Raw genomic sequence first — 27,568 nt, 5'->3', positions numbered from 1 at the left:
CCCTTCCCAGAGCCAGGGTGAGTTTGGGGGGGCTGCTCAGCACCCCCCTGTGTCCCTCCCATCCCTGTTCCCTGCAGTGTCCCCAGCCCCGGGGTGGGGGTCCCTGCCTGCAGCTGTGCGTCCATGGGTGCCTGCCTGCAGCTTGCAGTGAGGTGCTGTGCACCCATGGGTGCCATCCCGCAGCAGGGTGCTGTGAATCCTCTGTGCAATTCTGCAGCTAGGTGCTTTGCACCCATTGAGGCAGCCTTGCAGCAGGGTGCTGTGCACCCATGGGTGCGATCCTGCAGGAGGGTGCTGTGCTCCCATGGGTGCCATCCTGCACCTAAGTGCTTTGCACCCATTGAGGCAGCCTTGCCGCAGGGTGCTGTGCTCCCATTGGTGCTATCCTGCTCATGCGGGGCTCGTACCTGCGTCGTGCATGGGAGGTGACACGTGGATGTCCCCCCTGTGCGCGGGATGTGTCCCTTGTGCACGCAGATGCATGGCAGCGCACTGCGCAGCGCCATGTTGCACTGCACGGCGCTGCACGGCAAGGCGATGTGCCACTGTCACTGTTTGCTGCGGGGCGACAATAAACCACGGCAGTGATACAGGGAATTAACGAATTAACTAATTAATTAACTAACACTTAAAGAACTAACACTTAAAGAACTAAGGCGGAGTTATCCCCCGTGTGTCCAGCGCTGTAAACAAACATACCTTCTTTACAATCTCATAGGTTGTAAAGTAATTTCCGCGCCTCAGCAGATTTATTGGCGCCCAACGTGGGGCACGAACCCGCGACCCTGAGATTAAGAGTCTCGTGCCCTCGCGGAACCTTGCAGCACTGCACAGCACTGCACTGCACTGCACAGCACAGCACTGCACTGCACAGCACCACACTGCATTGTGCTGTGCCACATTGCACTGCACAGGAACACGTCGCACTGCACAGGAACACGTCGCACTGCACAGGAACACATTGCACTGCACAGCACCGCACTGCACCGCACAGCACCACCCTGCATTGTGCTGTGCCACATTGCACTGCACAGGAACACGTCGCACTGCACAGGAACACATTGCACTGCACTGCACTGCACGGCCCCGCTGCCCCCAGCGCAGGCAGACGCTGCCCAGGAGGGGGGTGCACCCCAGGGTGCTGCAGGCGGGCCCCCCCCGCTGCCTGCGCTCACTCCTGCCCCGGAGGCCTCAGGGTTGTGAAGCCGCAGGTGGGAAGTGCCACAGTCCAGTGGGGACACTGCCTGTCCCTGCCTGTCCCTGCACTGTCCTGCCTGTCCCTGCACTGTCCTGCCCATCCCTGCCTGCTCCTGCCCTGTCTGTCCCCGCTATCCCTGCCTGCTCCTGCCCATTCCTGCCCCCCCCTGCCCATTCCTCCCTATCCCTGCCCATCCCTGCCCGCTCCTGCCCACTCATGCCCATCCCTGCCTGCTCCTGCTCTGTCTGTCCCTGCATATCCCTGCCCACCCCTGCCCGTTCCTTCCTATCCCTGCCCCCTCCTGCCCATCCCTGCCCATCCCTGCCCGTCCCTGCCCGCTCCTGCCCGTCCCTGCCCGTCCCTGCCCACTCCTGCCCGTGGGTGGCGGGTTTCCCACGGCGGCTCTGATTGGCCGCTCCGTTGCAGGAGGCGGGCCAATGGGGGCAGGCAGCCAATGAGGATACAGGGGAGGGGCGGCCGGCAGGCGGGGCTGTACTTGATTGGAGGAGGGAACAGAGACGGGATGTCCCTGTCCCTGCCTAGCACCGGGGTGGGGGTGTCCCCGTGTCCCCACATCCCCCGTGTCCCTATGTCCCCCATAAACCCATGTCCCTGTGTCCCCATGTCCCCTACGACCCCACATCCCCCATGTCCCCACATCCCCATGGTCCCACACATCCCCACGTCCCTATGTCCCCCATGACCGCACATCCCATGTCCCCACATACCCATGACCTCACATCCTCAAGTCCCCATGGTCCCCCATATCCCCAAGACCCCATGTCCTTGTGTCCCCATGTCCCCACAACCCCATATCCTCATGTCTCCCATGTCCCCATATCCTCATGTCCCCCATGTCCCCATGTCCTTATGTCCCCCATGACCCTACGTCACCCATGTCCCCACATCCTCACATCCCCACGTCCTCGTGTCCCCAGGCCCCCATGTTCCCACCCCCCCATGCCCTTTTGTCCCCATGTCCCCAGCTGGTGAAGGCAGGTCCCACTGCTGGAGCGGGCCGGGAGCAATGGGGTGACAGTCCCCAGTGTCCCCAGTGTCCCCAGGGCTCCCGGTGGCAGCTGGGGCTTGGGGACCTGGTGGGACCATTGTGTCGGGTGCCCTGTCCCACAGAGGGGACGTGGGACCTGCATGGAGCATGTGTGCACACGTGTGTGTGTGCACACGTGTTGTGTGCATGTGCACATGGGGGGGGGTGTGTGCATACGTGTGTGTGCACGTGTGTGTGCACATGTGTGTGTGCACATGTGTTGTGTGCATGTGCACATGGGGGGTGTGTGCATGTGTGTGTATGTGCGTGTGCACACATGGGGGTGTGCGTATGCACGTGTGTGTGTGTGCACATGGGTGCATGTGCACATGAAGGGGTGTGCATGCGTGTGTGCGCACACGTCTGCATGTGTGTGCACATGGGGGTGTGTGTGCACATGCATTCATGCGTGTGCACACATGGGTGTGTTGCAGTGTGTGTGTACATGGGAGTGTGTGTGCACGTGTTGTGTGTGTGTGCACATGGGGGTGTGTGTGCACGTGTGTTTGCGCGTGTGCATCTGTGCACGTGTATGCGTGTGCGCACAGGTGTGTGTGTGCACGTGTTGTGTGCATGTGCGCAAGGCCGGGTGTGTGTGCATGCGTGTGTGTGAACATGCGTGCGTGTGCAGATGGGGGGGGGGTGTGCACACGGAGGGTGTGTGTGCATGTGTGTGTGCACGTATGTGTGTGTGCACACGTGTGTGCACAGGGGTGTGTGTGTACATGTATGTGCGCACGTGTTGTGTGCACATTACGTGCGTGCACCTGTGCATGTGTGCATGTGTGCATATGGGTGTGAACGTGTGTACGTGTGTGTGCATATGGAGGGAGTGTGTGTGCGCACAGGGGTATGTGTGCACGTGTGCGCACGCATTGTGTGCACATTACGTGCGTGCACCTGTGCATGTGTGCATGCGTGCATATGGTTGTGAACGTGTGTATGTGTGTGTGCATATGGAGGGAGTGTGTGTGCGCACGGGGGTGTGTGCACACGCGTAGTGTGCACATTATGTGCGTGCACCTGTGCATGTGAGCATGCGTGCATATGGGTGTGAACGTGTGTACGTGTGTGTGCACATGGAGGGTATGTGTGTGTGCACGTGAGTGTGTGCACGCACGGGGGTGTGCGTGCACGTGTGCGCACGCGTTGTGTGCACATTACGTGCGTGCACCTGTGCGGGCGCGCACGCGTGCACACGGGTGTGCACGTGCTGCGTGCACAGATGCACGTGCACATGGGTGCGTGTACGCGCACGCACGAACGCACGTGCCCGTGTGCCCGTGTCCCCGCGCTCTGTGTGTGTCCCCCCCCCCCCGCCCCCCCCTGCACGTCCCTCTCCGGGCACGCGGGGGCGCCCCTCCCCCTCTCTGTCCCTCCGGGTGTCCCCGCGCGCGCGCAGCCCGGTCACCCCCCCCTCCCCCCGCCCCGTTCCGTTCCCCCCCCGCCCCTGCGGCCCCGCGCGTGCCGCCGCCCCCCGCCCTGGGGCCGCGCTCGCTCGGGGGCGGGCGGAGGCGGCGGCGGCAGCGGCAGCGCCGCGGGGCTGCGCTCGGCGGCGCCCGGGCCGAGCGGGGCCGAAGCGAGCCGAGGAGAACCGAACCGAAGCGAGCCGAGGAGAGCCGAACCGAAGCGAGCGGGGCCGAACCGAAGCGAGCGGGGCCGAACCGAAGCGAGCGGGGCCGAACCCAGGCGAACGCGGCCGAGCCGAGCGTGGCCGAACCGAGCGGAGGGGCCGAACCCACCCGAGAGCGGCCGAACGGTGCCGAGCGCGGCCGAACCGAACCGAGCGGGACCGAACCCGGGCGAACGGGGCCGAGCTGAGAGAGCCGGGGGGAGCGAGAGGGGCCGAACCCACCCGAGAGCGGCCGAACAGAGCCGAGCGCGGCCGAACCGAACCGAGCGGGGGGCTGAGCGGAGCCGAACCGAGCCGAGCGCGGCCGAACCGAGCCGAGCGCGGCCGAGCGCGGCCGATCTCAGCCGAGCTCGGACCGGGCCGGACCGGGCCCAGCGCCCTCGCCGCCGCCGCCTCTTCCCCCTCCACCATCCAGCCAGTAATTTTCCAAGCCCCGCTCGGCGCTTCCCGGCGGAGCTGCCCGGATCGGCGGGGCCATGGGAGACAAAGGCACCCGGTGAGTTTTGGGGGGGGGACCCCCCGGGGGTGTCCGCGCCGAGCCCGCCGCGGTTGCCCGGGGCTACCGGGGGGTCCCCTGGGTCGCCCCCGGGGTCCCGTCGCGTCGTTGCGATTTTTGTTTGGGGGGGGGGCACCCCGGCTTTTCCCCGCTCGTGGTTCGGGCAGGACCCCCGAGTGACCCCCGGTGGCATTCGGGGGGTCCCCGGGAGCCAGCGCTGCCACCGTCGTCATTTGGGGACCGTCTGGCCACCCCCGGGGGGACCCCACCCCAGGAAGGGGCTTTTTGGGGTTTGGGGACCCTGGTGACCCCCCCAGGCCGTGCATGGGGGGGCTGAGACACCCCCTCCCCGGGTGTCACGGCGGGGGTGACACTCCGGTGCCATCTGTCACCCCTCGGTGACAGCTCGTCGTCCCCCTGGGTGTCCCCACTATTAATTATTGAGGGTTCTTAGGGGTCCCCCACACCCTCCCCTCTGTCCCCACCCGTGTCACGACCTGGGGGGGTGACACCGATGCCACCCCGGCACGGGAGGGGGGGGTCTGGCCTGGTTTTGGCAGAACGTTCCAGAAACGCTGCAGCGTTTTCGGGGGGCACGATGGGGTTTGGGGGTTCCCACTGACCCCCCCCCCAAAGCTTTTGGGGTGGGGGGTTTGATACCGGGGTGCTGCTGGCCCAGCACCCGCATCCCCCCGCGTCCCAGCATCCCCAGTTTTGGAGAACTGGAGCGGGAGGGCACCCCCAGAATTGGGGGGGTTGGGGGGGACACCCCGCGTTTTTGGAGCAGCGGGGGTGAGGCTGGAGCACCCCTGGGGTTCCTGAGATCTGCAGCCGGTTTTGGCCCCCCCGGGAGATTTTTGGGGTGCCCCGGTGAGCTGGAGGAAGGGGGGATTAGGGTGACAAATTCCCCCCTCATGTCCCTTTTGGAGCTCCAGCCCCAAATCCGCTTGGATTCACCCCAAAGAGGGGTCGGGGTGTTTGGTGGTAGGAGCTGGTTTAGCGCCGGGTACCCCAAAACGCATCATTTCTGCTGGTTTCCACGAGGTCACCCCGCTTTTCCTGGGTGTCACCGCTCCGTCTGTCACCCCCCGGCCTCGGTGACATTTGGGGTCCTCGCGCGGCCCCGGGTGCCCCACGCGGGGCAAGGAGCAGATTTTGGGTGGGGGGGATCCCCAGGAGCTGTCTCCAGGTTTGGGGGGGTGCAACTCCGTGCGTCATCGTGTCGCCGTCCCCAACATCTTGCCGAACCCCCTTCAAAGGTGGGAAGAGCTGGAGGAAGTGACTTGGTGGAGCCACCACCAAACGTGTCACCTTATTATTTGCAGCTTATCCAAAAAAACCCCATTTCCCCCACCCGGCTCCTCTCACCCAGCACCCAGGGGTGGCTGTGGTGACACTCCTTTGGTGGCCTGTGGTGGCTTCCCAGTGGCTGGAAGCACCACGGTGGGATGTCACCGGGCTGTCCGCACGGTCCCATCCTGTCCCGTCAAATAATTCTTGGGACTGGTACCCTGGGATGCTCCAGTGTCCCCAGGGATGCTCCAGTGTCCCAGGGATGCTCCAGTGTCCCCCGGGATGCTCCGGTGTCCCCCGGGATGCTCTGGTGTCCCCAGGGATGCTCCAGTGTCCCTGGGATGCTCCAGTGTCCCCAGGGATGCTCCAGTGTCCCAGGGATGCTCCAGTGTCCCCCGGGATGCTCTGGTGTCCCCAGGGATGCTCCGGTGTCCCTTGGATGCTCTGGGATTGTTGCGGGGAGGAGAAGGAGCCCTGGAAGGTGGCCCAGGCCGGGGGGAACCTCCCGCTTCCTGCGCGTTGTTTGGAGAACAAACTCCTCGGTAATCACAAGCAGGATCCAGACACATCCCGGCTCCCGCGGCCAAGGCCGTTTCCTTGCCAAGGCAAAAAATAAAAAAAAGCCGGCGGAATTCCAAGCCGGCCGGGGGATGCCTGGCAGGGGATGCGGGATGCAGCGGGATGTGGGATGCAGCGGGATGTGGGATGCAGGGATGCAGTGGGATGCAGTGGGATGCAGCGGGATGCGGGATGTAGGGGCCCCACAGAGCCCAAGGCCTTCAAAATCTCATGCTATGGGTGCAAAAGCCCCTCAAAGCCCATGACCTACATAGCCTTGTTCTATGGGTGCAGGAGCCCCACAAAAACCCATCCTATGGGTGCAGGACACCTGTACAGCCCCACGCTATGGGTGCAGGAGCCTGGGCTGACCACACGCTATGGGTGCAGGAGCCCCACAGAGCCCAAGACCTTCATGGTCCCACGCTATGGGTGCAGAAGACCAGGCTGACCCCACATAATGGGTGCAGGAGCCCCATAGAGCCCAAGACCTTCATGGTCCCACATTATGGGTGCAGGAACCCCACAAAACTTCATCCTCTGGGTACAGAAGCCTGGAGTGGCCTCATGCTATGGGTGCAGGAGCCCCACAGAATCCAAGACCTACACAACCCCACGCTATGGGTGCAGGAGCCCTGCACAGCCCCACATGATGGGTGCAGGAGACCCACAGAGCCCAAGACCTTCGCGGTCCCACGCTATGGGTGCAGCGGGATGTGGGATATAGGGGGGATGTGGGATGTAGGGGGGATGTGGGATGCAAGGGGAATGTAGGGGGGATGTGGGATGTAGGGGGGATGTGGGACGTAGGGGGGATGCAGGGATGCAGGTGGATGCAGTGGGATGCGGGATATAGAGGGGATGCAGGGATGCAGCAGGATATAGGGCGGATGCATGGGGAATATAGGGGGGATGTGGGATATAGGGAGGATGTAGTGGGGATGCGGGATATAGGGGGGATGCAGGGGGATGTGGGGGGACACAGGATGCAGCGGGATGCAGTGTTCAGCCGCACGAGGATGCTCTCGTTTTTTGGGATGCGACGCTCCGGGCTCACCCCTGGTTGATACTCTCACTGTTTTGGGATGCGACGCTCCGGGCTCACCCCTGGTCGATACTCCCATTATTTTCTCCGGGCTCGCCCCTGGCCGGGAGCCACCGGCCGCTGCCGGCTCGTGCCGGGGCGTGCAAATGTGGTTGTGCAGATGTGGTTGCACGGCGGCGGCTCCGTTATCCCCGGGGGTCCCTTCTAACGAGGACGTTGACTAATTAGATCTGCCCGCCGGCCCCATTAGCGTGAGAGCCTGTAAAAAACTGTCTGTCCGTCCGTCCAGCTCCTCCGCCCCCAAGTTCAAAGGCGATCGATGTCCCCACCCCGGCCCCGAGGGAAATCAAACCCTCCTCAATCTCCCCAACAGACATCAAACGGACCCCGCTCGATTACCAGCCGCCAAATAAAGCGATCGTTAGCGTGTACCTAACGAGCTCATTAAGGCACCGGATCAATGGCGAGGCGGGCAGGATGTGGCCTCGCGGCGGCGATGCCAAGTGACACGGGGGACACCGGGAAGTCACCGGCGGTGACAGGATTTCCTGCCTGGTGGCTCCGGCGTTTCCACACCAGGAAGGGCCGGAGCGGGAGGGAATGCTCTGGGTTTCCTCCTTTTCGTGTTCTGGGGGGCAGCCCAGGCTCCTGCACCCATAGCGTGGGGCTCCGTGGGGCTCCTGCCCCCATAGCGTGGGGTTTTGTGGGTCTCAGTCTCTGTGGCGCTTCTGCACCCATAGCGTGGGGCCAGCCTGGTCTCCTGCACCCATCGTGTGGGACCATGAAGGTCTTGGGCTCTATGGGGCTCCTGCACCCATAGTATGGGGCTCTGTGGGGCTTCTGCACCCATAGCATGGGACCATGAAGGTTTTGGGCTTTGTGGGGCTCCTGCACCCGTAGTGTGGGGTCACCCCAGGCTCCTGCACCCATAGGATGTGGTTTTGTGGGGCTCCTGCACCCATAGCATGGGACCACGAAGGTCTTGGGCTCTGTGGGTCTCTGCACCCATAGTGTGGGGCCAGCCTGGTCTCCTGCACCCATAGCATGAGGCGATGTGGGTCCTGGACTCCTTGGGGCTCCTGCACCCATAACATGGGGTTGTGTGGGTCTCAGGCTCTGTGGGGCTTCTGCACCCATAGTGTGGGGCTCTGTGGGGCTCCTGTACACATAGCATGGGACCATGAAGGTCTGGGGCTCCATAGGGCTCCTGCAGCCATCATGTGGGGCTGTGCAGGGCTCCTGCACCCATAGCATGAGGTCGTGTGGGTCTTGGGCTCCTTGGGGCCCCTGCACCCATGGTATGGGCATCTGTGGGGCTTCTGCACCCATAGCATGGAACCCTGAAGGTCTTGGGTTTTGTGGGGCTCCTGCACCCATAATGTGGGGTCACCCCAGGCTCCTGCACCCATAGCATGGGTTCAGCCCAGGCTCCTGCACCTATAATGTGGGGCTGTGCAGGGCTTTTGCACCCATAGCATGGGGTTATGTGGGTCTGAGGTTCTGTGGGTCTCTGCACCCATAGTGTGGGACCAACCTGGTCTCCTGCACCCATGGTGTGGGGCCATGTGGGTCTTGGGCTCTATGGGGCTCCTGCACCCATAATGTGGGGCTGGGCAGAGCTCCTGCACCCATAGCGTAGGACCATGAAGGTCTTGGGCTCTGTGGGGCTCCAGCACCCATGGTGTGGGGCTGGGCAGGGCTTTTGCACCCATAGCATGGGGTTATGTGGGTCTGAGGTTCTGTGGGGTCTCTGCACCCATAGTGTGGGGCTCCACAGGGCTCCTGAACCCATAGTGTGGGATTGTGTAGGTCTTGGGCTCTGTGGGTCTCTGCACCCATAATGTGGGTCTGTGTAGGGCTCCTGCACCCATAGCATCAGGCCATGTGGGTCTCAGGCTCTGTGGGGCTCCTGTAGCCATAATGTGGGGCTGTGCAGGTCTCTGGCACCCATAGGATGGGGTTATGGAGGGCTCCTGCACCCATAGCACGGCGTTGTGTAGGTCTTGGGCTCTGTGGGTCTCTGCACCCGTAGTGTGGGACCAACCTGGTCTCCTGCACCCATGGTGTGGGGCCATGTGGGTCTTGGGCTCTATGGGGCTCCTGCACCCATAATGTGGGGCTGGGCAGAGCTCCTGCACCCATAGCGTAGGACCATGAAGGCCTTGGGCTCTGTGGGGTTCCTGCACCCATGGTGTGGGGCTGGGCAGGGCTCCTGCACCCATAGCATGGGGTTGTGCAGGTCTTGGGCTCTGTGGGTCTCTGCACCCATAGTATGGGGCCAACCTGGTCTCCTGCACCCATAGCATGGAGCCATGTGGGTCTTGGGCTCTATGGGCTCCTGCACCCATAATGTGGGGCCAGCCTGGTCTTCTGCACCCATAGTGTGGGACCATGAAGGTCTTGGGCTCTGTGGGGCTCCTGCACCCATAGTGTGGGGCCAGGCTGGTCTCTTGCACCCATTTCGTGGGACCATGTTTGTTGTGGGCCCTTTGGGGCTCCTGCACCCATAATGTGGGGCCAGCCTGGTCTTCTGCACCCATAGCATGAGACTGTGAAGGTCTTGGGCTCCTGCACCTATCGCATGGTGTTTTGTGGGTCTCAGGCTCTGTGGTTCTCTGCCCCCATAGTGTGGGGCCAACCTGGTCTCTTGCCCCCATGGCACGAGACCATGAATGTCTCCTGCACCCGTAGTGTGGGACCATGTGGGTCTTGGGCTCTGTGGGTCTCTGCACCCATTATTTGGGGTCACCCCTGACCTCCTACACCCGTAACGTGGGGTCGTGTCGGTCTTGAATTCTGTGGGGCTCCTGCACCCATAGCATGGGGTTTTGTGGGGCTCCTGCACCCATAGCTCAGGGTCGTGTGGGTCTCCGGCTCCGTGGGGCTCCCCCCGTGCCGTGGGGCCGTGGGGCGGGTGCCGCGGTGCCGGGGTGGAGCGGCGGGTGAGTAATTGTTTCCTGCTCGCACCCGCCATCGATCCGGCCTTGGCCAGGGTTCGTTAGCGGCTTCGTTTGTGTAACGAGGGCTGGGCAGGAGCCAGCGCCGCTCCCCACCCCACCCCGCGTTTGGCTGTGTTTCCCAGGGGTTCGCGGCACCCCGAAACCTCTCCAGGGTGTCCCCAGGGCGGTGGAGTGGCAGAGGGTGCTCCCCATCCCTCTTTTCTATAACGCCTCGTTAATTACCCCGAAAAAACCCCGGGGTTAATTGCCCTCAGGAGGTGGCATCGCCCCCTCCATCCCCAGCTCTCGGGGCTGGGTGCTCTGCCAATCCCTCGGCCTTAAAAACTGATTAATTAATTAATTAATTGTGGGGAGGGGGAAATGCTGATTAACGACGCTCTGCCCTTCCTCAGTCAGCCCAGGCCCTTTATTTTCCCCTCATTTATTTAATCACAGCAGCGTTAGCGCTGCCTTTTCATCCCGCCCCCTCTGGGAAAACTCAGCTTTTGTCCCCAAACCCAAGTAGAGGCCACCCGGGAAGGGGATGTGGGGACAGGGACACAGGGTTCCAGGGACACGGGGATAAAGAGATTTGGGGACACGGGGTCGCAGGAACACAGGGATGCAGAGATATGGGGACACAGAATTTCAGGGATGTGGGGATGCAGGGGTGCAGGGATGTGGGGACAGGGACAGAGGGTTCCAGGGATGTGGGGATGCAGAGATCTGGGGACACAGGGACACAGGGATGTGGGGACACAGGGATGTAGGGGGACAGGGTACCAGGGACACGAGGATGCAGGGGTGTCAGGACACAGGGATAGAGGGATGAGGGGGGACAGGGATGCAGGGATGTGGGGACACAGGGATGCAGGGTTGCGGGGACGGGGACATGGGGTTCCAGGGATATGGGGATGCAGAGATGTGGGGACACAGAGTACCAGGGATACAGGGGTGCAGGGATATGGGGCTACAGGGATGTGGGGACATGGACAGAGAGTTACAGGGGCATGGGGATGCAGAGATGTGGGAACACAGGGACACATTTCTGGGGATGCAGGGATACAGGGATGTGGGGGGACAGGGTTGCAGAGATGTGGGGACACAGGGACATGGGGTTACAGGGATGTGGGGACACAGGGACACAGGGATGCAGGGGTGTGGGGACACAGGGATACAGGGATGTGGGGGGACAGGGATGTGGGCACAGGGACACAAGGTTCTGGGGATGTGGGGATGCAGGGTTGTGGGGACAAATGGACACAGGGTTCCAGGGACACAGGGATACAGTGACACAAGGACAGGGACACAGGGATGTGGGGGGACAGGGATGAGGGGACAGGGACACAGGATTCCAGGGACACAGGGATGTGGGGTCACAGAAATGTGGGGACACAGGGATGTGGGGATGCAGGGATGAGGGGACAGGGACACGGGGTTCCAGGGACACAGGTACGTGGGGTCACAGGGATGTAAGAACAGGGACACAGGGTTCCAGGGATGCAGATATGTGGGGACACAGGGGGACAAGGATGTAGGGGCACCAGGGACACACAGATGTGGGGCCACAGGGACGTGGGGCCACAGGGATGTGGGGATGCAGGGATGCGGGGACAGGGACACAGGGTTCCAGGGATGTGGGAACATGCAGGGGTGGGGGTGACGGTCACCCGGACACACAGGCAGGAGGGTGACGGTCACCCTGGCACACGGGTCACCTCGTCACACGCAGCAGGTCCCTGGGAGCCACTGTCAAAGACCAGAGGGGAGGTGCAGGCAGAATGCAGGCAGCGGGATGCAGGCAGAATGCAGGCAGTGGGATGGAGGCAGCGGGATGGAGACAGCATGTTGCAGGCAGAACACAGGCAGCAGGACGCAGGCAGCGGGATGCAGGTAGTGGGGTGCAGGCAGAACATGGGCAGCGTGTTGCAGGCAGAGTGCAGGCAGCAAATGCAGGCAGTGGGATGCAGGCAGCACACAGGCAGTGGGATGCAGGTGGTGGGATGCAGGCAGCGAGATGCAGGCAAAACACAAGCAGCAGGATGTAGGCAGCGAGGATGCAGGACACAGGCAGAAGGATACAGAACATGAGCAGGAGGGTGCAGGCAGCACACAGGCAGCAGGTTGCGGGCAGCACACAGGCAGCAGGTTGCGGGCAGCACACAGCAGCAGGTTGCAGGCAGCACACAGCAGCAGGATGCAGGCAGAAGGATGCAGAACACAAGCAGGAGGATGCAGGCAGCACACAGGCAGCAGGTTGCGGGCAGCACACAGGCAGCAGGATGCAGGCAGCACACAGCAGCAGGTTGCAGGCAGCACACAGCAGCAGGATGCAGGCAGAAGGATGCAGAACACAAGCAGGAGGATGCAGGCAGCACACAGGCAGCAGGTTGCAGGCAGCACACAGCAGCAGGTTGCGGGCAGCACACAGCAGCAGGATGCAGGCAGCACACAGGCAGCAGGATGCAGGCAGCACACAGCAGCAGGTTGCAGGCAGCACACAGCAGCAGGTTGCGGGCAGCACACAGGCAGCAGGTTGCGGGCAGCACACAGCAGCAGGTTGCGGGCAGCACACAGGCAGCAGGTTGCAGGCAGCACACAGGCAGCAGGATGCAGGCAGCACACAGCAGCAGGTTGCATGCAGCACACAGCAGCAGGATGCAGGCAGCACACAGCAGCAGGATGCAGGCAGCACACAGCAGCAGGTTGCGGGCAGCACACAGCAGCAGGATGCAGGCAGCACACAGGCAGCAGGATGCAGGCAGCACACAGCAGCAGGTTGCAGGCAGCACACAGGCAGCAGGTTGCATGCAGCACACAGCAGCAGGATGCAGGCAGCACACAGCAGCAGGTTGCGGGCAGCACACAGCAGCAGGATGCAGGCAGCACACAGGCAGCAGGTTGCAGGCAGCACACAGCAGCAGGATGCAAGCAGCACACAGCAGCAGGTTGCGGGCAGCACACAGCAGCAGGTTGCGGGCAGCACACAGCAGCAGGATGCAGGCAGCACACAGCAGCAGGATGCGGGCAGCACACAGCAGCAGGATGCAAGCAGCACACAGCAGCAGGATGCAGGCAGCACACAGCAGCAGGTTGCATGCAGCACACAGCAGCAGGTTGCAGGCAGCACACAGGCAGCAGGATGCAGGCAGCACACAGCAGCAGGTTGCATGCAGCACACAGCAGCAGGATGCAGGCAGCACACAGCAGCAGGACGCAGGCAGCACACAGCAGCAGGTTGCGGGCAGCACACAGCAGCAGGTTGCAGGCAGCACACAGCAGCAGGATGCAGGCAGCACACAGCAGCAGGATGCAGGCAGCACACAGCAGCAGGATGCAGGCAGCACACAGCAGCAGGATGCAGGCAGCACACAGGCAGCAGGTTGCGGGCAGCACACAGCAGCAGGATGCAGGCAGCACACAGCAGCAGGTTGCAGGCAGCACACAGGCAGCAGGTTGCAGGCAGCACACAGGCAGCAGGATGCAGGCAGAAGGATGCAGAACACAAGCAGGAGGATGCAGGCAGCACACAGGCAGCAGGTTGCGGGCAGCACACGGGCAGCAGGATGCAGGCAGCACACAGCAGCAGGTTGCAGGCAGCACACAGCAGCAGGATGCAGGCAGAAGGATGCAGAACACAAGCAGGAGGATGCAGGCAGCACACAGGCAGCAGGTTGCAGGCAGCACACAGCAGCAGGTTGCAGGCAGCACACAGCAGCAGGATGCAGGCAGCACACAGGCAGCAGGATGCAGGCAGCACACAGCAGCAGGTTGCAGGCAGCACACAGCAGCAGGTTGCGGGCAGCACACAGCAGCAGGTTGCAGGCAGCACACAGCAGCAGGATGCAGGCAGCACACAGCAGCAGGATGCAGGCAGCACACAGCAGCAGGTTGCGGGCAGCACACAGCAGCAGGATGCAGGCAGCACACAGCAGCAGGATGCAGGCAGCACACAGCAGCAGGTTGCAGGCAGCACACAGCAGCAGGATGCAAGCAGCACACAGCAGCAGGTTGCGGGCAGCACACAGCAGCAGGTTGCGGGCAGCACACAGCAGCAGGATGCAGGCAGCACACAGCAGCAGGATGCAGGCAGCACACAGCAGCAGGTTGCGGGCAGCACACAGCAGCAGGATGCGGGCAGCACACAGGCAGCAGGTTGCGGGCAGCACACAGCAGCAGGTTGCAGGCAGCACACAGCAGCAGGTTGCGGGCAGCACACAGCAGCAGGATGCAGGCAGCACACAGCAGCAGGTTGCGGGCAGCACACAGCAGCAGGATGCAGGCAGCACACAGCAGCAGGATGCAGGCAGCACACAGCAGCAGGTTGCAGGCAGCACACAGCAGCAGGATGCAGGCAGCACACAGGCAGCAGGTTGCGGGCAGCACACAGCAGCAGGTTGCGGGCAGCACACAGCAGCAGGATGCAGGCAGCACACAGCAGCAGGATGCAGGCAGCACACAGGCAGCAGGTTGCATGCAGCACACAGCAGCAGGATGCAGGCAGCACACAGCAGCAGGATGCATGCAGCACACAGCAGCAGGTTGTGGGCAGCACACAGCAGCAGGATGCAAGCAGCACACAGGCAGCAGGATGCATGCAGCACACAGCAGCAGGTTGCAGGCAGCACACAGCAGCAGGATGCAGGCAGCACACAGCAGCAGGATGCATGCAGCACACAGCAGCAGGTTGCGGGCAGCACACAGCAGCAGGATGCAAGCAGCACACAGGCAGCAGGATGCATGCAGCACACAGCAGCAGGTTGCAGGCAGCACACAGGCAGCAGGTTGCATGCAGCACACAGCAGCAGGTTGCAGGCAGCTCCCCTTGCCCGCAGGACTCAGGCCCACCCCGGCAGCCCTCGGGACCCCCCAGGTTTGGGCAGAGCCGAGCGCCCGCCCCGGGAGGTGCTTTTCCCGACGCCGTTAATCCGCTCGGATGGTTTTAATGGGATTTGGCAGCCGGGAGGGATAATCTGGCACAGCCTGAGCCAGCGGCCGCTGCCAGGCTGTGTGCAGGCAGCGCTGCCCCTCCTGCCCATCCTGCCCGTCCCTGCCCATCCCTGCCCGTCCCTGCCTGCCCCTGCCCGTCCCTGCCTGCCCCTGCCCGTCCCTGCCTGCCCCTGCCTGTCCTGCCTGTCCTGCCTGGCCCTGCCCGGCCCTCCGGCTTTCCCAGTGTCTGTGAACCTCACACGCACCTCACACGCACCGTGCATGCACCTTGTACACACCTTGCAAGGCACCTCGCACACACACTTTGCACACACTTTGCATGCACCTTGCACACACACCTTGCACGCACCTTGCAGAACACCTTGCACACACCTTGCACGCACCTAGCACACACCTTTCACACACCTTGCACACACCTTGCATGCACCTTGCACACAGTTTGTGTGCACCTTGCACGCACCTTGTACACACCTTGCAAGGCATGTCACACACACATTGCACACACACCTTGCACGCACCTTGCACACACCCTGCACGGCACCGTGCACACAGCTTGCACAAACCTTGCACACACTTTGCATGCACCTTGCATGCACACCTTGCACAGCACCTTGCACACACGCCTTGCACGCACCTTATACAAACCTTGCACACACCTTGCATCACACCTTGCACACACTTTGCACCAAACGTTGCACACACCTTGCAAGGCACCTTGCACACACATGGTACACACCTCGCACACACCTCGCACACACCTTGCACACACATCGTGCGCACCTCGCACGCACCTCGCACACACCTTGCACACACATTGTGTGCACCTCGCACGCACCTTGCACGCACCTTGCACACACTTTGCACGCACCTTATGCCCCCTATGGTCTCTAGGGTTGAGGGGTGACCATACAGGCTCCCCAGTGCCATATGGGGCAGGAATAGGGTCTCTGTGCCCCTCCATGGTCTATAGGGTCTCTGTGGCCCCCTATGGTCTATAGGGTCTCCGGCCCCCTATGGTCTGTAGGATCTATAGGGTCTATAGGGTGAACGTGCTCCCCGCTGACCCCCTTTTCTCTCTTGCAGGGTGTTTAAGAAAGCCAGTCCCAATGGGAAGGTAAGGGGGAGGTAACATGGGGGGACAGAGGGTGACACCCCCCAAATCCTGCCAGGGGGGCACAGGCGGATCTCCACACCCCAGAGATGCCCCGTGAGCTGCCTGAGCCAGCAGGAGGGGAAACTGAGGCACGACGGGGGTGGGGAGGGGCTTGTCACCAGGTGCCACCAGGTCTGGGGACATCTGGGTGGGTTCCAGGCTTTGGAGGTGCCACCAGGTCTGGAGACATCTGGATGGGTTCCAGGCTTTGGAGGTGCCACCAAGTCTGGGGACATCTGGGCGGGTTCCAGGCTTTGGAGGTGCCACCAGGTGTGGGAACATCTGGGTGGGTTCCAGGTTTTAGAGATGCCACCAAGTCTGGGGACATCTGGGTGGGTTCCAGGTTTTGGAGGTGCCACCAGATGCCACCAAGTCTGGGGACATCTGGGTGGGTTCCAGGCTTTAGGAGGTGCCACCAGGTGCCACCAGGTGTGGGAACATCTGGGTGGGTTCCAGGCCTGGGAGATGTCACCAACTTTTAGGTGCCACCGGGATGGGGTGGCATGTGGGGACCGTGGGGGTGACGGACCCCAGTGGGTGGTGACAGGGACCCCTGTCCCCTCTGTCCCCCCCCAGCTCACTGTCTACCTGGGCAAGAGGGACTTCGTGGATCACATCGACGTGGTGGACCCCGTGGGTACGTGGGGACATGGGTGGGACACTCAATTTGGGGGTCCCTCTGTCCCCGCTGGCATCTCCCCCTGACCTCGTGGTGTCCCCCTGTCCCCACAGTGTGTCCCCTAACCCTGGGGTGTCCCCCCCGTCCCCATGGCGTGTCCCCTGACCTTGTGGTGTCCCTACCTGTCCCCATGGTATGTCCCCTGTCCCTGTGGCGTGTCCCCTCACCTCGCAGTGTCCCCTGACCCTGTGGTGTCCCCTGTGTCCCCATGGCATGTCCCCTAACCCTGTGGGGTGTTCCCTGTCCCCACAGTGTGTCCCCTGACCCTGCAGTGTCCCCTGGCCCTGCCATCGTGTCCCCTGACCCCCTGGTGTCACCTGTCCCCTGGACTTGTCCCCTGACCATGTGGTGTTCTCCTGTCCCCACTGCATGCCTGGGGTATCCCCCCGTCCCCATGGCATGTCCCTTGTCCCCGCAATGTGTCCCCTGGCCCTGCAGTGTCCCCTGACCCCACAGTGTCCTCTGACCCTGTGGTGTCCCCTGTCCCTGCCAGTGTGTCCCGTTTGCCTGGGGTGTCCCCCATCCCAGCTGGCATGTCCCCTGACACCGCGGTGTCCTCCTGTCCCCACAGTGTCCCCCTGTCCCCGTGGCGTGACCCCTGACCTCGTGGTGTCCCCTGACCCTGCGGTGTCCCCTGTCCCCACGGCATGTCCCACTGTCCCTGCAGTGTCCCCTGTCTCCATGGAATGTCCCCTGACTCTGTGGTGTCCCCTGTCCCCACGGCATGTCCCTCTGTCCCCGCAGTGTCCCTCTGCCTCAAGCTGTGTCCCCTGACTCTGCAGTGTCCCCCCGTCCCTGCCAGTGTGTCCCCTGTCCCCACGGCATGTCCCCTGACCCTGGGGTGTCCCTGATCCCTGCTGCCGTGTCCCCGACCCTGCAATGTCCCCCATCCCTGCGTGTGTCCCCTTGTCCCCACCAGTGTGTCCCCTGTCCCCACGACGTGTCCCCTGACCCCACAGTGTCCCCTGTCCCCGCGGCGTGTCCCCTGACGCTGCTGTCCCCGCAGATGGTGTGGTGCTGGTGGACCCCGAGTACCTGAAGGAGAGGAAAGGTAACAGCTCCCACGGGCCCCTCACGCCTGGGGACACCCGGGTGGCACCATGGGGGACACCCAGGTGGCACCACAGGGGACCCGGTCCAGCCCTGGCTGGCTCGGGTGACATTTTGCAGCCCCCTGGGAATGGGGGTCCCCGCAGTGGGTGTCCCAGCGCTGGTCCCCGGGCTGTGTCCCCATGTCCTACCACGGCACCTCCTGGGAGCCACCACCGTGTGCCGGTGGCACTGGGGTGAGCCGTGATGCCACCAGAACATGGTGCCACCGCACCATGATGTGACCCTGGCATGATGTCACCATGCTGTGATGTCACCATGTAGTGATATCACCGTGCCATGATGCCACCACGTGATGACGCCACCGTGCCATGATACCACTATGTCATGATGTCACCATGCTGTGATGCCACCACACCATGGTGCCACCATGCCATAATGTCACCATGCCATGGTGTCGATGTGCCATGATGTCACCATGCTGTGATGTCACTATGGCATGATGTCACCACATTGTGGTATCACCATGCCGTGATGATACCACCACACCATGATGTCACCATGATGTGATATCACTGTGCTGTGATGTCACCACGCTGTGATGCCACCACACCATGGTACCACCATGTTATGATGCCACCATGCCATGGTGTCAATGTGCCATGATGCCACCACGCTGTGATGTCACCATGTCATGATGCCACTGTGCCCTGGTACCACCATGTCATGATGTCACATTGACATGATCTCACTGTGCAGTGATGCCACCGTGCTGTGATGTCATCACACCATGATGTCACTATGCTGTGACATCACCATGCTGTGATGTCACCATGCCATGATTGCCATCATGCCACGATGCCACCATGCTATGATACCACCATGCTGTGATGTCACCATAACATGATATCACTGTGCTGTGATGTCACCACTCTGTGATGTCCCCGCGCCACGATACCAACATGCCATGATGTCACCATGCCATGGAGTCAATGCGTCATGATCCCACCATGTCATGGTACCAACTATGTCATGATGCCACCAAACCATGGTATCACTATATCATGATGCCACCAAACCATGATATCACCGTGTCGTGATATCACCATGCCATGATGACACATGCCATGATACCACCATGCCATGATGCTACCATGTTATGATACCACCACACCATGATACCACCACACCACGATGCCACCATGTTATGATGCCACCATGTTATGATGCCACCACACTATGATGCCACCAAACCATGATGCCACTACGTTATGATGCCAATAAACCATGATGCCACCACATCATTACATCACCACCCCCTTGTCCCCCTCCCCAGTCTTCGTCACCCTGACCTGCGCCTTCCGCTATGGCCGTGAGGACCTGGACGTGCTGGGCCTGACATTCCGCAAGGACCTTTTTGTGGCCAACGCTCAGGCCTTCCCCCCGCTGCCCGAGGAGAAGAAACCCCTGACGCGGCTCCAGGAGCGGCTCATCAAGAAGTTGGGCGAGCACGCCTACCCCTTCACCTTCGAGGTAGGGTGGCTGCAGGTGACAATGGGGACAATGAGGTCCCAACCCCGTTCCTGACCCCCCGTTTCCTCCCCAGATCCCCCCCAACCTGCCTTGCTCTGTCACGCTGCAGCCGGGCCCGGAGGACACGGGGAAGGTAAGGTCCACCCGTCCCGGTGTCACCGGCCAGATGGTTGGGGTCACCTCACGGTGGGGTGACAAGGGGGTTCTGTGCCACCTTCTCTGCCCACTCCTGGTGTCCAGGCCTGCGGGGTGGACTACGAGGTCAAAGCTTTCTGTGCCGAGAACCTGGAGGAGAAAATCCACAAGAGGTGAGTGGAGAGGATCCATCCGGCCTGGGTGGTGGCGTCTTCAGGGTCTTGGTGGGAGCTGTGACCTGGCGGTGGGGAAGGGGCACCCCGGTTTGGTACCCACGATGGGTGAGATGGGGCTGGGATGGAGATGTCCTCCAGGATGAGCTGGGATGGAGATGTCCTCCATGATGGGGTTGGGATGGAGATGTCCTCTAGGTTGGGATTGGGATGGAGATGTTCTCTAGGATGGACTGGGATGGAGATGTCCTCCAGGCTGAGATGGAGTTGTTTGCTAGGCTGGGCCTGGATTTGGGATGATGACGTTCATCAGGATGGAGCTGGGATGGAGATGTCTTTCAGATTGGACCTGGGACAGAAATGTTCTCCAGGCTGGGATGGAGATGTCTGGGTTGGGTCTGGAGCTGGGATGGAGATCTTTTCCAGGCTGGTTTTGGGAAGGAGATGCTCTCCAGGCTTGGAATAGGATAGAGAAGTCCTCTAGGCTGGGCCTGGGAGGTAGATGTCCTCTGGGCTGTGGCTAGGATGGAGAAGTTCTCTAGATGGGCCTGGGACAGAGATGTCCTCCAGGTTGGGTCTGGGATGGAGATGTCCTCTAGGCTAGAGCTGGGATGGAGATCTTCTGCAGGCTGGTCATGGGATGGACATGACCTCTAGGTTGGGGCTGGGATGGAGCTGTTCTCCAGGCTGGTCCTGGGATGAAGATGTTCTCGAGGTTGGGGTTGGGGTGGAGATGTTCTCCAGGCTGGTCGTGGGATGGAGATGTTCTTGAGGTTGGGGCTGGGGTGGAGATGTTCTCCAGGCTGGGCCTGGGATGGAGATGTTTGCTGAGCTGGGACTGGAGTTGGCATGATGATGTTCACCAGGATGGAGTTGGGCCAGAGATGTCCTCTAGGTTGGGCCTGGGACAGAAACGTCCTCCACGCTGGTCATGGGACAGAGATGTTTCCCAAGCCGGGGCAGTGACAGAGACTTTCTCCAGGCTGGGGCTGGGCCAGAGATGTTCTCCAGGCTTGGGATGGGTGAGGGATGATCCCGGGGTTGGGATGGACACACCCACCACCCCAACCTGCCATGACCCCAGACCAGAAGAAGAAAGGGATTTGGCCCCAAAACGGGCCAAGACAGCGTGGGCAGCGTGCGGGCAGGGCTGCCCACGGGCAGCCGGACGCCTGGGTTCTCCTGTGGCTGTGTCCCCCCACAGGAACTCGGTCCGCCTGGTCATCCGGAAGGTCCAATATGCGCCAGAGCGACCCGGTCCCCAGCCCATGGCAGAGACCACGCGGCAGTTCCTCATGTCGGACAAACCGCTGCACCTCGAGGCGTCCCTGGACAAGGAGGTGGGAGAGGACAGGCTGGGGACACTGGTGGGGTGACCTTGGCGAGGACATGGACCTCACCGCCCCGCCCGTTGCTCCTCGCAGATCTACTACCACGGAGAACCCATCAGCGTCAACGTCCACGTCACCAACAACACCAATAAGACGGTGAAGAAGATCAAGATCTCAGGTGAGGAACGGGATGTCATCCCCTGCCCCGGCTGATGTCCCTGTCCCCATGGTGGCCGTCCCCAATGTCCCCGACCCCCATGTCTCCATCTCTCCCCCCAGTGCGCCAGTACGCCGACATCTGCCTCTTCAACACCGCCCAGTACAAGTGTCCGGTGGCTGTGGAGGACGCTGAGTGAGTACTGGGAACATGCCAAGGGGACCTGGGGACATCAAAGGAGCCTTGGGGGTCTCCTGCCCTGGTGCAGAACCTTCAGAGCTGTGGGATGGTGCATCCAACGAGCAGGTCCTGGTGGGAGGAGTGGGGAGATGGAGACCCTTCTTTGATGGCACCATGCGGGATGTCAACCTGTGCATCCCACCAGCTGGAGATGAGCTTCAAGCTGGGGCAGGGATGGAGATGTTGCTGTGTTGGATCTGGAGCTGGGATGGAGATATCTGTGTTGGATCTGGAGTTGGGATGGAGATGTTCACCAGGCCGGATGAAGATGTTTGGGCTAGGTCTGGAGTTGGGATGATGTTTGCCAAGCTGGGACTGGGCTGGAGATGTTCTTCAGGCTGGGGCTGGGATGGAGATGTTCACCAGGCTGCATGGAGATGTCTGGGCTGGGTCTGGAGTTGGGTTGATGTTCACCATGTTGGGGAATGATCTGAAGTTCAGATGAAGATGTGCACCAAGATGGGACTGGGATGGAGACATCCTCCAGGCTGGAACAGAGATATCTGGGCTGGGTCTGGAGTTGGGATGGAGATGTTCTTCAGGCTGGTCTTTGGAAAGAGATGTCCTCCAGGCTTGGGGTGGGATGGAGATGTTCTCTAGGCTGGGGCTGGAGTTGGGACGGAGATGTTCACCAGGCTGGGAAGGAGATATCTGGGTGGGATCTGGAGTTGGGATGATGTTCACCAAGCTGGGGTGGGATCTGAAGTTCGGATGGAGATGTTCACCAAGCTGGGATTGGGATGGAGATGTTCTTCAGGCTGGTCATGGGAAAGAGATGTCCTCCAGGCTGGGGATGGGATGGAGGTGTTCTCCAGGTTGGGGATGGGATAGAGATGTTCTCCAGGGTGGGGATGGGATGGAGATGTCCTCCAGGCTGGGAATGGGAAGGAGATGTTCTCCAGGTTGAAGATGGGATGGAGATGTTCTCTAGGTTGCGCTGGAGATGTCCAGGCTGGGGTTGTCAGAGATGGGGGGTTTGGAGCTGGGGCTGATGGTGACTGTCCCCTCCAGCGACATGGTGGCCCCCAGCTCGACGTTCTGCAAGGTCTACACCCTCACGCCCTTCCTGGCCAACAACCGGGAGAAGCGGGGGCTGGCGCTGGACGGGAAGCTCAAGCACGAGGACACCAACCTGGCCTCCAGCACCCTGTGAGCACCCTGAAAACATCCTGTGACCCCCCAAATCATCCTGAGCCCCGTGACCCCCCAAAACCATCCTGAGCCCTGGGAGCCCCCCCCAAACCATCCTGTATGTTGTGACCCCCCCCAAAGCCTATCCCTGGGGCTCCTGCATCCTGTGAGCCCCCCAAAAACCATCCTGCACCCTGTGAGCCCCCCAAGCCATCCTGCACCCTGTGACCCCCCAAATTATCCTGAGCCCTGTGACCCCCCCAAAACCATCCTGCACCCTCTGACCCCCCAAAATCATCATGTGCCCTGTGACCCCCCAAAAACATCCTGTACCCAGTGACCCCCCCAAAACCATCCTGCACCCTGTGAGCCCTCCAAAAACCATCCTGTGCTCTTTGAGCCCCCCAAAACCATCCTGCACCCTGTGACCCCCCCAAAAACCATCCTGTGCCCTGTGAGCCCCCAGAAACCATCACTGGGGCTCCTGCATTCCGTGAGCCCCCTAAAAACATCCTGCACCTTGTGACCCCCCCTAAAACCATCCTGCAAGCCCCTCCAAAATAATCCCTAGGGCTCCAGCACCCTGTGACCCCCCCCAAAAAACCACTCCTGGGCCTCCTGCACCCCCCAAAACCCACCCCTGGTGTCCTATACCCTGTGACCCCCCCAGATTGTCCCCATGACCCCGCCTCTCCAGGTTGCGGGACGGAGCCAACAAGGAGATCTTGGGCATCATCGTCTCCTACAAGGTCAAGGTGAAGCTGGTGGTGTCACGAGGAGGGTGAGTTTTGGGGACCCCCCCCCCCCCCAACCTCCCCTGGAGCTCATGGGGTGGAGGGGACACAAGGTTGGGGACAAGGAGGTGTCCTTAGGTGATGGTGACTGATGTGTTGTGCCCTTTGTCCCACACCAGCCTGCTGGGAGACCTCGCCTCCAGGTAACCCCCCCCGGACACCCCCAAATTGCCACCGCACCCCCTCTCTCATCCCTTCCGCTGCAACCCGCACCCCACGCTTGTCCTCAGGGTGTCACCAACCTTGGGGTCACCATGGGCACCGTGGCTTGGATGTGTCCCCAAGTTGGCTGGCGTGTCCCCCAAATCTGCTGCTACATCCCCCCAACCCTGCCCGCGTGTCCCCCCTAATCCCACCAGTGTCCCCCCCAAAATGTGTTTGTGTGTCCCCCCAACCCCGCTGGTGTCCCCCCCCGCCAGCCCCAGCAGATTTTCTGTCCCAGCTGCTGATAAGCTGCTAAAAACCAGATTTTATTCCTCCGCTGATCCCCCCCCTCGTGCCCTCTGGCAGCCAGGGGGGGTTTAAGCCAAGCCCAAACCACTAGGTCAAGCTCAACCAAGAAACGTGATCACTCTAACGACCATAACACCATTTTTTTACCCACCTTTGTGGCCCCCCCGGCTGCCAAAACGTGGGATCTTACTCTGCCCTTCCCATCCCCAAGTTTCCCCCCCCCCAACCCCAAATTTCCCCCTTCCAAGCCCAAATTTCCGCCCCCCACAATGTGATTTTTGCAGTGACGTGGCGGTGGAGCTGCCCTTCACGCTCATGCACCCCAAACCCAAGGAGGAACCTCCGCACCGGGACGGTGAGTGTCCGACAGCCCCCCCGGCCATGGGGTGGGTTTTTTTTGGGGGGGGGGGGGTCAATACTTTTTTTTGGGGGGGGCAGAGGGGTCAGTTCGCTCCGGAGCGACACCCAATGGAGATTTTCACCCCGCATTGAGCCCCACGGGACAGCAAATCCCAGGTTTAAAAGTTTAAAACCACAGGGGTGTCCCCATCGCCCCCCCAAACAGCCAAAGATTTTTTAGGGGGGGGTCACACCCCGTTGGTGACATCAATGACTAAACCCCGTCGCCTCTCTCCAGTTCCAGAGCACGAAGCGCCCATTGATACGAACCTCATAGAGCTCGACACAAAGTAAGAGACGATTAAAAAATGTACATTTCGGACCCCCCCCAGGGGAATACGTTGACCCCCCCCCCACACCGTGCACGTCGCCCCAATCGCACCTCGTACCCGTCTCTCTTCTCTTCCCCCCCGCCTGGCTTTTCGCCACCCCCCTGCATGGCTTTCCAAAAATAAAACCAAAATAAAGGAGAAACCGCAGTAAGAAAACACCCGCCGGGATCGTGTCGTGCTGGGGGGGCGTCCCCGCGCTGTCCCCATGGTGTCCCCACGCCTGGCGATGCCGTGGCCGCTTCGCACCCCCCCGCTTTCCATTAATCCCGGGCTTTGCGTTTGGGTCGGAAAAAGTGGATTTTGGGGGTGGGGGGGATGTTGTTTGCGATTCTTTGCTGCGAGGGGTGAAGGGTTGGGGACACCCCCGGTGACACCCCCGAGGTGCCACCTCGCCGAGCCAGGGGGCTTTTTTTTGAGGGGGGTTGCGGAGCATAAATATTGGCAAAACTTGGAGAAACCAGTTTATTTTTTGCTGAAGAACGGGGGGGCGGTTTAAGAGCCAAAACGTCGTGGTGAAGCCAAAACACATGGGGACAAACCTCAGCGGTGGGTTCGCCCCCCCCTCCGGTAAATCCCCCGCCCCCGTTTTCTCCCTTTTTGTCCCCAAACTGTAGCGACGACGACATCGTGTTCGAAGACTTCGCCCGCCAGCGGCTCAAGGGCATGAAGGACGACAAGGAGGATGAGGACGAGCGGACAAACTCCCCCCAGCTCAACGACAGATAAGCGAGTGTGTCCCCCCCTTTGCGTCCGCCAGGAACGTCCGTCGCATTCGGCTTTTTTTTTTTTTTTGTATAATTATTAATTTTTGATTTTTTTGGTGTTTTGTTTTTGTTTTTTAATTTCTACCTGTACCGGGAGCCTATGGATCGCCCGATGGCGACAGCAATTATAACCATCCAGCTGTGCCGTGTTGTCACTTTTCATCCAGATGTTTCCCCTCCCCGTTGCGGGGGGTGCTGGAGGTTTTGGGGGTGGGGCACAGCACCCCTCACCTTGTCCCCCCCACCTCCCCTTCCATCCCCCCCTTTCCTATGAGCCGCCTCTTTTATATCAGTCCAGTCTCGCTACTGGGAGGGGACCAGTTTGCTACTGGGGGGGGTTGCAGGAGAATTTTGGGGGGGGTGTTTTCTAGGCAAGCCAGCTCATGGGAAAGGGCACGTCCCCTTTGTCCCCCCCCACCCCATCTGGCCCTTTGCTGCATGTGTCCCCTTCCCCGGGATGCACGAGCCTGGCTTAACCCTTAGACCCCGCCTAAGACCTGAGCCTGGCTTATCCCCATCAAAAGCTCAGCCTGAGGTTTGGAGCTGGGAAGACAGGTGGGTGTCTCCCCTCCCCGGGTCTTTTCCCCCCCGCAAAATCCTCCTTAACCCCTCCCCAAATTTAGGGGTTTGTTCGGTTTTTACACCCCTGGAGGAACCGGGCTCGGAACCACTGCACCCGAGTGAGACCAGGGGACACGGAGGTGACACGGGGGGACAGGGGCTCCGTGTCACCTCCCGCACGGTGCCAGCACCTGGGGGGGGCTCCAAAAATGCCTCTTCCCCCACCTCAGGATTTTGGGTTCTCCCCAGGGATTTTGGGTCCCCCCACCATGGATTTTGGGTCTCCCCCACCCACCCAGAGGCCGTTCCTCACTATTTATTGTGCCGTCGCCGTTGTCACCTCAGAGCACCCCATGGGGACACAGAGATGTGTGTGTCCCCCCCTGTTATTTTTGGGTAAAGCTGTTGGGCAGCGTGGTACATTTTTTTTTTTCTTTCTTTTTCTTTATTTTTTGTAAAGTGGTTTCTTTGTACTTGGTCATGGGTACCTGCTCCTTTGGTTTCTCCACCGTTATCTGTGATGTTTCCGTGTTCTGTCAAATAAATTATTCTAGTTTATTAAACTCAGAAAAAAAAGAAAAAAAAAATATATAAAATAGAGTCCTGGCGCCTGGACAATTATTGGTTTTGCTGGTGCAAAACCGGGGTTTTTGTGGCACCCGATGGTGCTTGGGGGGTACGGAAGGTTGTGACCCCCCCTGCCGCTTTCCACCCCAAAAATCAAACCCAGACTCAGAAGAACAGATTTATTTGGCGCAGCGTCTCACGGTCCCACCGCTCCCGTCCTCAGCTGCGCTGGGAAATTAATTTATTCATGATTAATATGTAATTAAGGTTCCCGGCGGCTGCTGCCTGACCCGAGCTCGGCGCTGGGACCCCCCTGCTCGGTTTCTGGTCTTTATTTGCCTCGGTTTCCCCCCCAAAAACCCTCTTATCTGGCTGCAGGGGACTTTGGCCAGCAAAGATGCCAATTTGGCGTGTCATCCCAATGTCCCCATGTGTGTGTATGTGTGTTTGCAGCCTGCGAGCTTTGGACTGCCGGAGAAAACACACAAATCGATGCTGAAGTGCCACGGGATGTGAACTAAATTGTCTTTGATGTGGGGGAAGCATGGGAGAGCCCCCTGCGCCCCCTCTTTTACTTTAAAACCATCACCCCTTGTTCTATCACAACAGGCCCTGCTCAAAAGTCTGTCCCCATCTTCTCAGCCCCCCCAAATTGTTCTTGGTTTGAAATCCTGTCTTCCCAGCAAGGGGCTGAGGAGGAACCAGGGAGAGCAGTGAGGATGGAGACCCCAAAACCCTCCGGTTTCTGCTCGGAAGGACACAGAGATGCCCACGCATTGCAGGTGGTTCAAGTTCATGGGCAAGCCCATCGCTGCCCTGGTGGGTGTCCCAGGAGGATGGAGATGTCCCTGGAGCAGCATCACGGCTGGACCACTCTGCTCCACATCCCTCCTGGGACTGGGAGGAGCCAGGATGGGGGGGATGAGCCAAAAATCCCTGATTTCTGAGCCTGAATT

General features: G+C 60.9%; 1 protein-coding gene across 1 annotated transcript; it reads left to right on the top strand.

Moving 5' to 3' along the window:
- Positions 1–4,263: 4,263 nt before the first annotated feature.
- Positions 4,264–26,576, top strand: ARRB1 (arrestin beta 1). Its single transcript, XM_065634467.1, has 16 exons — positions 4,264–4,375; positions 16,244–16,274; positions 16,890–16,950; positions 17,999–18,043; positions 19,379–19,575; positions 19,649–19,708; positions 19,816–19,883; positions 21,088–21,223; positions 21,308–21,392; positions 21,494–21,566; positions 22,623–22,760; positions 23,440–23,523; positions 23,656–23,679; positions 24,274–24,344; positions 24,627–24,678; positions 25,335–26,576. Exons 1-16 carry the CDS (start codon positions 4,356–4,358, stop codon positions 25,444–25,446), a joined length of 1,257 nt encoding a protein of 418 aa, XP_065490539.1. The 5' UTR covers positions 4,264–4,355; the 3' UTR covers positions 25,447–26,576.
- Positions 26,577–27,568: the final 992 nt, after the last annotated feature.

This window comes from Caloenas nicobarica, chromosome 1 (assembly GCF_036013445.1).
Source record: "Caloenas nicobarica isolate bCalNic1 chromosome 1, bCalNic1.hap1, whole genome shotgun sequence".
NCBI lineage: Eukaryota > Metazoa > Chordata > Aves > Columbiformes > Columbidae > Caloenas > Caloenas nicobarica.
The sequence above is the reverse complement of the archived record's forward strand: the minus strand, read 5'-3'. Positions and strand labels throughout refer to the sequence as shown.

Bases quoted from the DNA above. Each gene is read 5' to 3' on its own strand.
- ARRB1 (XM_065634467.1), top strand. From the start codon at position 4,356: ATGGGAGACAAAGGCACCCG. The intron at 16,275-16,889 runs GTAAGGGGGAGG...GTCCCCCCCCAG, and splicing joins AAGCCAGTCCCAATGGGAAG to CTCACTGTCTACCTGGGCAA. The intron at 21,393-21,493 runs GTGAGGAACGGG...CTCTCCCCCCAG, and splicing joins GAAGAAGATCAAGATCTCAG to TGCGCCAGTACGCCGACATC.